General features: G+C 41.6%; 1 protein-coding gene across 3 annotated transcripts in view; it reads left to right on the forward strand.

Moving 5' to 3' along the window:
* LOC144062689 (glypican-5-like) overlaps positions 1 to 9,932 on the forward strand; it is a 59,008-nt gene extending 49,076 nt beyond the window's left edge. For all 3 annotated transcript variants that reach the window (XM_077584318.1, XM_077584319.1, XM_077584320.1), the window contains 2 exons: positions 9,009 to 9,118; positions 9,326 to 9,932. In XM_077584318.1, the coding sequence (XP_077440444.1) occupies positions 9,009 to 9,118; positions 9,326 to 9,424 (209 nt within the window). In that variant the 3' untranslated portion in view covers positions 9,425 to 9,932. The remainder of the gene's footprint in view (positions 1 to 9,008; positions 9,119 to 9,325) is intronic.
* The last annotated feature ends 294 nt before the right edge of the window (positions 9,933 to 10,226 follow it).

Genomic DNA, 10,226 nt, shown 5'->3' on the forward strand with positions numbered 1-10,226 from the left:
TGCTGTGTTCAGGCACTAAATAAAGAGTTTTGCTCATCACAACTCAAATGGGGTTGTATTTATTCTATTGAAATATAATACGAATGCCCACATATCCTTTTTCTCCGAAAATACATAATGTAAAAAGATAATTCCTTTTTTTTTTTTTAACTCAGCAGGTCACAGGCATCCCAAATTGCCAAGAGAAATTAAAAATGCATGCCATTCAAGAGTCCGTGTCTTATTATTTTGTGTTAATTTTTGGCAGTCTAAATAGAAATAGGGCTACAAAAAGTTATGGAACAGTTTCACCCCAGAATGAAAATGGTACTATCTGTATTTTATCATAATAAAAATAATATAATGATATAATCAGACAAAACAAAAATACTGTTCTACACACATGGAGGCTCTCGTTTAGTAACCATACATGGATGGAGAGGCACTCTGTAGCAGAAAATATATTGAAGTGATATTGCCACAAAAAGTGATTTGACACTTAATTTCCCTTGGCAGAGATTTGTTCTCTACTGAGCTAGCAACTTCAAAATTTATTTTCAAAACATTGTAGTGATATATCGATGCCTTCAAAAGTCATTTTTTTCAGATTTTTCAGGAAACACAAAAAAATGAACATTGCATCATAAGGAGATGATTTAGACAAATAATAATAATAATAATAATTTTTGCAACAAAAAAAATTACTTCGGCAATTATTTTAAGAGTTTGACGATATGTAAAATAAGCATTGTATAATTCTTTGTAAAGGTAGTGCTAATGGTGGGGGGAATTTTAATACTGCACAATATTTGTTTAGAAAAGTGACAGATTTAGAGCTCAACACTCAAATAGTAGTTTGCTGTTTTTTATTGCATTTTTTGTCATCACTGTGGTTTTAACAAGTATGAGCAAAGGCAGCATAATCACATTTTGCATTTACAGTTAAAATTAAGGACATGCTGTACATTTACATTCCCATGCATTCACTTGCATGTGCATTCTTGACTTTTCAGTTCAAACATATAAATTAAAACTTATAATTATTCGGTACATAAAAGCAATCAAAACAGAGTCTAATGATATTGTCAAGAAGGGGGAGCTTGAGGACCCAAATGCGGGAAGACAGGGCGAGGAGGCAGAGGTTCAATCAAAAGAGGGATTTTAATTTCTACAAACAAAAGCGATCTCTAAATTACAAGGTAAAACTAGAGATGGGCCGTTTGACACTGAGACTCCGGAGCGTGTGTCAGCCGAGTGAGACAGACTGCTCGAAACAATGTATCAAAAGCCCCGATGAAACCTCCGTGATCACGTGCTGATGACGTATGCGGCTTCATGCGCGCAAATGAGACACCGGAAATTACGTAACTGATTCAATTGATTTGGCACGGTGTCAGCTGTTAAAAGGAGACACCGAAACAACCACTGCCTCCCCCGCGCCCACACCCTTTTGAGAGAAAAGTAGAAAACTGACTTGAGAGAGCTTTAGGATGGAGAATTCCAATACAAGAAGACAATCTCGTGTTTGGCAACACTTTGACGTTGTGTCACCCACAAAGGTAAGATTTTAATTATTTGGCATAATATTAAATGGTATATTATCAGCATTATCATCATCATTGTAGTGTTGTATTTACTATTGTACAGTTTTGCTAAATGGCTCACTGCAACATTTGCAATAATAAATGCTTACAGAAAATGAATTAATATTACTGTATCACTTTTAATAATGTTAAAACTTTAAAGGATTTAAAGGTCGCTGGGAATCTTGGCTGTTACCTACATTTAAAAATATCACAGCCTGCAGTATGTCCATAGTAACCATAATAATATCTTGATTGTTTCAGTATTGCATAACAATTTTTAATGTCATATTTATTCATTATTTAGGTTCAGTGCCTCATATGCTCACAGGAGTTGGTTTTTGGCAACAACACCTCCTCCATGCTGCGGCATCTGCGTGCCAAACACGAACAGGCAACAACTCCGCAGCAGAGCACTTCAGCTGAAGCTGATGGACCTTCTGGTATGGTCATAATTCCACATGATTGTGTTTAATCCTAAAAGGGTTTTATAGTTTCATGCATGTACATCTGTATATGATCACTTGTAATACTTATATTCTTGAGTAATTATTTTTTAAATTGCTACTTCCAGCTTTGAATGATATCACTGTTTTGATTTAATTTACCCTGATATGTTAAAAAAAGGAAAATGTGCGGTATTAAAGCACACTAAAGTTTCATATGAAGCAAAAGCTGGATGAGGCCTTACTGAATCTCATCATCATAGATGCACAGCCACTATCACTTGTGGAAAATGAAGGGTTTAGGGCCTTTGTCCAGCTCCTGGATCCCACTTATGTCATCCCAGGAAGAAAAGCCCTCAAACAAATGTTGCAGAATAAATACAGGGTTGCCAAAGACAACGCAGTAGCGAAGATACAAAAGACATCCACAGTCAGCCTAACATCCGACATGTGGACTTCAATAAATATGGATGCCTACTTGGCTGTAACCTGCCACTTCGTTAATGAAGAGATGCAGCTGTCAACTCTTCTGTTGGGCATAAAAAGGTTCCCTCGCACCCATACTGCAGCAAACCTAGCAGAGGCCAAAGAAACCCTGATGGCAGAGTGGGGAATCAGAGCCAAAGTGATGAGTCTGGTCACAGACTCAGCTGCAAACATGATTGCATGTGCCAATCTCCTCAATGTGCGCCATATAAGCTGTTTTGCCCACATGTTAAATCTTGTCGTGAAGAAATCATTAGCACAAACACCAGGGCTTGATGATCTTCGCACCAGGGCACGTAGTATTGTGGGGCATTTCAAATCAAGCACTACGGCAAGGGAAAAGCTGTCTGAAATTCAGTGGCAAATGGGAAGACCGGAGCATAAACTTTTGCAAGACGTTGAAACACGCTGGAACAGCACATTTGCAATGCTCCAGAGACTGCATGAGCAGAGGGAGCCACTGGGTGCAGCCCTCAGCAGTCTAAACACCACCATCGTCCCATTCTCTGCTGAAGAATATGAGACAATCTCACAGTGCCTTTCAGTCCTCTCTCCATTCAATGAGGCCACTGTAGAAATGTCTACAGAGAATAGAGTGTCAAGTAAGTGTAAAGTAATTCCAATGGTGAAGATGCTGAAGCACTTCACAGCCAGACAGTGGACAACAGTCACCATCGAAGTTGCCAGGAATTTAGTCAGCAAAATAAACAGCAATCTCCAAGACAAATTTGCAATGCTGGAGAAAATAACAACCCTGACACTAGCCACATTGCTGGATCCAAGATTCAAAGAAGCGGGCTTCTGTAACACATCAAGTTGCCAGGCTGCAGTGGAAAGGTTCACAAGAGAATGTGCCAATCAAATGCCTGCACCAGCCCAACAACTGCCACCTGCAGAGGTTACAGGCCATTCCCAGGGCAACAGCCTCTGGGGTCCTCTGGACAGCCAGGTGGAGACACAGCGTGCTTCAAGTAGCACTGCCAATGCAATTGCAGAGGTTCAGAGGTGAGGTACTTACAGTATACATATATGATATGAAAAGTGGCACTATTGTTATGTTGTAATGAATGTAATGTTATGCTGCTGAAACTAAATTTCCCTATCTATCTTTACTTTGATTTATTAATCCAGTGCAAAAATGATTATCTGTCATTTTTTCTTTTCTAGATATTTGAAGGACAAACCGCTTCCCCGGACGGAGAAGCCATTACAATATTGGTTTCTCCACAAAACCACATACCCACATCTGTATCAAGTGGCTCTGCAGTACCTCTCAACACCAGCATCTTCAGTCCCCTGTGAGAGGATTTTTTCAAAGGCTGGTGAAATTGTCAGCCAGAGAAGAAGCCGCTTGAAGCCCAGCACGATAGAGCAAATATTGTTCTTAAATAAGAACTTGTAAAACAAATAAATATAAAAAGTTGGGCAAGAGCACAATTCCCTCATGTACGTACTGGTATTTACTTTATTTTCACTGTTGCACAAGCACAATTCCCTCATGTAGATATTTGGTTCACTTTATGTTCACCTTCCATGTGTACCTGATGATCATTAGACAGACACAAATGTAAGATTTTTCCAAAGCAATCAGCCGAAAGCCTCAAAAGCGTCACAAGGCTTCATTTTCCCATCTTTAGGTAAAACATAAACGTGGGGAAAACAAGGCAAAAACAGAGCAGCATGACATGGGGAAAAGCCAAGGCAAAAACGGGCAGCATGACATTAGGAAAGACAATGAACCGACACAGACAGAGGGGAGACAGCAGACTAAATACACAGACACTAACGACACAACAAGACACACCTGGGGCAAGACTCAAGTGGCTGAGGGCACTGATTGGATCACACGAGGAAGGGCAGGATCACACTTAACAAGACCAAGGAAAACAGAATCCAAACATGACAGAACCCCTCCGTCGAGGGACGGCTCCCAGACGTCCCTAAAACAAAAAAGTCTCAAAAAAGGGCGAGCGGAGGGGGGCCCAGAGGCGGGAACCTGACACACCCCTCAAGGCCAGTCCGGGGGGCGTCCCGGACGGCAGACGAGGGGAGCCCGGCGGCGCCACTCTGGAACAGAACGGCAGTGGGACGTGCATCTCCTGTCCACCCTCATGGGCCCGAAGCCGCCACGGAAGAGGCGAAGAGACACTGCACGAGAGCGGCACAGGTGAGGATGCCCGGGGGGCAGCGGCGAGGATGCCCAGGGACTTGAGGCTGCCGTGGAGCCGGCACGGGGACTTGGGGCTGCCGTGGAGCCGGCCGACGAGGCGGCACGGGGACCTGGGGCTGCCGTGGAGGCGGCCGACGAGGCGGCACGGGGACCTGGGGCTGCCGTGGAGACGGCCGACGAGGCAGCACGGGGACCTGGGGCTGCCGTGGAGGCGGCAGACGAGGCACGGGGACCTGGGGCTGCCGTGGAGGCGGCAGACGAGGCACGGGGACCTGGGGTTGCCGTGGAGGCGGTAGACGGGGCACGGGGACCTGGGGCTGCCGCGGAGCCGGCACGGGGACCTGGGGCTGCCGCGGAGCTGGCACGGGGACCTGAGGCTGCGGCGGCAGACCTGGCTCGGGGACCTGAGGCTGCGGCGGCAGACCTGGCTTGGGGACCTGAGGCTGCGGCAGGCGTGGTTCGGGGACTTGAAGCAGACTTGAGCCGGGGCCACATCAGCCTGCCACCATGGGGAGTGAGGAGCAACAGGGATTCAAGAACATGAGGATACAGAGACTGAAGGAACGTGACGAGAAGAAACGGGATTAGGTAAGGAACCAGGTGAAGTGGGGACTAAGTCTTGACGTGGCGGTAATGTGGGGCTATGAGGTGCACAAGATGGGGACCGGCGTGATGAACATGGCGGGGACCGAAGTGACGGGGGTGACATGATCCGGTGTTAAAATAATCCGCAAAAGAAAACCGTGACGAAAACATGTAAGGGTCTAAGCTGGTGAAAAAATCCAAATCAGTGTCAGAATTGGAACTGGAATCAGTAAGTGCATTAACCAAAAAGGAGCCTTCATCATCATCATCTGTGAAGTCCGTGTCTATGAAACAATGGGGTGACAAAATGGTGTCGTAGGGCAGGGACTTAAGTGAACTAAGGAGATCGGGTGAATGGGGAAAAGAGGACAAGGCGGAACCAGACAGAGAAAAATAATTTACATGGAGGGAATGGGATTGGGTGGCAGGCTGACGGTGCTTTCGAGCCGACCGACGGCGTGCCGGTCGGCAACGGGAGCTTCCCGCTGGGTCCGATCCTGGTCGGTTCATTCTGTCAAGAAGGGGGAGCTTGAGGACCCAAATGGGGGAAGACAGGGCGAGGAGGCAGAGGTTCAATCAAAAGAGGGATTTTAATTTCTACAAACAAAAGCGATCTCTAAATTACAAGGTAAAACATAAACGTGGGGAAAACAACAAGGCAAAACCGAGCAGCATGACATGGGGAAAAGACAAGGCAAAAACGGGCAGCATGACATTAGGAAAGACAATGACCCGACACAGACAGAGGGGAGACAGCAGACTAAATACACAGACACAGTGGCTGAGGGCACTGATTGGATCACACGAGGAAGGGCAGGATCACACTTAACAAGACCAAGGAAGACACACAAGGAAAACAGAGTCCAAACATGACAGATATGCCGTTGTGTTTATAGTCCAAGGTGAGCAATCAAGTAACCAGCTGGATGCAGACAGCAAAGGAAGTGGGGGCTGGTGTGAATATTAATTAATCATACTAAATAAAGGTGAAGGGGAAGCATTATTTTGCATCCAGTGAATTTTGGAGCAGGAATGTATTTTTCTATGAAACCGATTTAATGCAGTGCCTTAGATGTATGGTTTTAAATCACATTTTCATTTTTAATAATAATAATAATAAAAAGTGATATAAATAATAACTACAAAGACCTGGTTAAATTCCTTGAAAAAAATCCCTGATTTGAGACCGACTTGGCTGCAGAAAGAAGTTACATGGGGTCATTACATTTGGGGGGTGTGTGTGGGGGGGGGGGGGGGCACACTTCTTCAACTTAAATCTAATGTTCTACAGGATGAACAGTGGCGTTGTGACAACTGAAAAAGTGCTTAGAAATTGTAATTTAAAAGTGGCAGTTCATCATGAAATCTAAAAGACAAATGAAAAACAATGGTGTAGTTCTGTGTGCATTTATTCAACTCAAGTTCATTAGCAACAAAGATAACTATATCCGAAGGAATAACTCAGTGACCCAGCCCCTTTTATCTGCGAGTGGCAAGCAGTTGCCTTCTTTCTCTGGTTGGACTTAAGGCTGCCTTCCGGCAGGAGATTCAGGGCCCCCAGAACCAGGCTGAACCGCTACAAAAACTCATTCCTGCCGACATCCATCAAACTGCTTAACAACCGACATTAACATTAACATTAACTCAGTGCAATAAGAAATATGGTGCAATGTTGTGTTGTGTTGTGTACATACTCATGTGTGTGTATATTTATATAGGAGCGTGTATATGGGTGTGTGCAATGTACTTCTCTACACATGTATACTTCTGTGAAGTCTTCTACTTATTGGTGCACTTCTTATTTATTTAATTTTAATTTTATCTCTTTCTATTCTGTTGTTTCTCTTTACTGTAAACTGCAGCTGGACGGAGCCCAGAAAAAAGTTCCCCACGGGGAAAATAAAAGTATATCGTATCGTATCGTATCGTAAGATATGGACAAAACTTCATATCTTGTGGTTTTTGTTAGACGTCTCTATTCTTTGGTCTTTGACTGCATGAGACTTTGCATCGTTTCAGTTTTTTATGGTGTCTGCAGGCTGTATTTTGTGTTATTTTATTGATACTTATTTACTTGCAAGTATTCACTTCCCTATTTCTTGTTATTAATATATTAATATTAATGTTATTTACTTGTATACTTACCTACTTATTATATTAATTAATTTTATTTTGTGTTATTTCATTTCACTTGCCTCTACTGCAAGACTGATAATGATACAAGAATGATATTTCATTGGTTCAATGAAAACTAAGCAAAATATCAATCTAAAAGGATCATGTGTAAAGTAGAACTTGATGACAGTCATAAACATTAACAAGCTTAACAATAAAAAACAGAATTCAACTCACATTGTACTGCAATGTGATAAATAATTTTATCCTGCAACACAAGTTGCTGTTGTTGTTGTGCTTGTGTGCCTGCGTGCGTTTGTGGGTCTGTTAAAGTGCATCACTGTGTGTGTTGTTCGACAATTTTGTCCATGCATGTGTGTGTGGCTTGACTGATTAAAATAAAAGTTGGCCGCTGACCACGTTTTAACGTGAGGACTCACTGGAATTCCAGTGAAGTCAACTGTGTCAGCCTGGATCTTGTGTTGACGTTTGGTGGCTCCCATTACAATACATCGCTTTGCATCACTTTTTTTTTAATCCACAAAAAGGCAGCGGCAGACGCAATTTGCCACATAAATATGACGTGGGCGGTCATTCGGCCGACGAGCGCAAGCACGCTGGCTAACCCAGAAGTAGATTTGTCTGTCAAAGGATGCACGTCTGACTGCCCACCCACCAAACCCCCACCCCGATTGTCATTAGCTAGCTTTAGGTGTCAATCAAAGCCAAACTTGAAAGGAAGTATATGGTTGGTTGGCAAGCCATGCTTTACTTGGAGTTGAAGCAGAAGCAACGCAAGTTTACGTGACTGATAGGAAGAACAGATTGGCGTCTTGGTGAAGCCTCTCAAAACAGCTGCCAACCCAGGACGGGCACAGATGATAGACAGGGCCCCCTAATGCCCGCCCATGCCGCCGGGTCTGATTTGAGAGTGAATAATTTGTCAAGTGGAGATAAAATAATTAATGCCAGACTTATGTTAAGGGCGACCATATACTTTGTATGTTTTATTTGGAAGTTTGTTGGAATCTAAGACTATTCATAAATTATGTAAATTATTGGATATCGTCTAAATTGGATAGCAAATTCAGAGGTAAGTAAATGAAATAAAAATGATCATAATTTTTTATATTTAGAGGTGCTTTTCTTGAAAAACTGATATCTCCTGTCCCACCATAAAGTTAAATGTTTTCAGTATACAGCAATAAATAAATAAAATAAATAAACAAAAGGCCCACTGTGCATTAAAGAAATATCAACCACTACATTGCTGATGCTAACTTATCTTTTTGATTTTACACATTGCAAAAAGTAGCCCCAATAATACAACATGTAATACATTAATACCTTATCCATGCTGCCAATCAAGATTAACTACTGAAAAAGGCATTTTGATGTGCAACTCTTCTACAGGATATACTTTGGGGAGCTGAGCCAATGGAATATTTGAAAGGAAAAGACTGTAATCAGCTGACTAGACATGTTTGGGTCAGCTTATGTTGCTGTGTTGACCAGCTGAGTTGGCTGGTGTCTGAACTTAAATGCTTATGCTCAGTAATTTTCTTATCGCTGTGCAGTATGAATGAACAAACACAATTAAAGTACAGCACTGAAGTTGTTGTCTTTGACTATTTATGTGCTTAGGCATTAACACAGACGATTTATCCAGTGGACATAGTCCAGTGACGAAGGACAGGACTCCTCTTCTTCCTCCTCATCACCGCATTCCTCCTCGTCTCAACTCGCCGTCACTGGTAGGCAATCCCTCGCATCCTCATCATAATAGGGAACATGCAACTATAACCTTATGACATGAACTAAATTAAAGTTGGAAGGCTGGTTAAGCAGTGAATATACAGCAACTATCTCATGTGCCTGTGTACATTAATGTTATGCCACCTTATTCACATTGTTTTCTTACTGAATTTTCCAAACTCTCTCCTTTACATGTTCTCCATCAGGTGCCTGTTACAGGTTCAGCCAGCATGCTGACTCTCAAACTACTATATTTGAGCCTGGCGACTCTCCTGTTGCTGCTGTCACCATGGCAACCCTGTTGACGCCCGAGTGACAAAACCGGGGACTTTGTGTTTAAAACCTCTTTGAGCACAGTTCGGCCACTATTACAACAACGATAATTTGATGATGATGATGATGATGATGATGATGATGATGATGATGATGATGATGATGATGATGATGATGATGATGATGAAGAACTATGGATTCAAGCGTGTGAGCATTTGATATTACCTGCACTTACCTCTGTGTGTTCACATGTATTTAACTGTCATAGCATAGACGTCAAAGCACTACTTTTTTCAAGAGGTGTAAATACAAATTTATATATTATATATTTATATAAAGATCTTATGTAGATTAGTGTTGTGTGTAAATTGTGCGTAATATAGAAAACAGTAGACTGACTTGTAGATAATAATTGCACTTTTTTGTAATCACTAAATGTTATAATCCATGAAAACTATACACTCTAAAAAAAGAATTGTTGAACAAATTTAAGATTACAAGTTTAATTGTTGACCGATTAAAAAAAATCGCTTTAATTGATAACACACGATTGAATTAAGTTAATCCAAAGTGAATATATTAAGTTTAATTAATTATTAGTTCATTCACTTTGTATTAAAGAGAATATATTAAGTTTAATTAATTACTAGTTCATTCACTTTGTCTTAACTTAATTCAAGTGAATAAATTAAATTAACTGAACTCATAGTTAATTAAACTTAATATATTCGCTTTGGATTAATTTAATTCAATCGTGTGTTACCAACTGAAGCAATTTTTTTTTAAAGTTGGTCAACAATTCAATTTGTAATCTTAAATTGGTTCAACAATTCT

The sequence above is a fragment of the Vanacampus margaritifer genome, chromosome 13 (assembly GCF_051991255.1).
Source record: "Vanacampus margaritifer isolate UIUO_Vmar chromosome 13, RoL_Vmar_1.0, whole genome shotgun sequence".
Taxonomy (NCBI): domain Eukaryota; kingdom Metazoa; phylum Chordata; class Actinopteri; order Syngnathiformes; family Syngnathidae; genus Vanacampus; species Vanacampus margaritifer.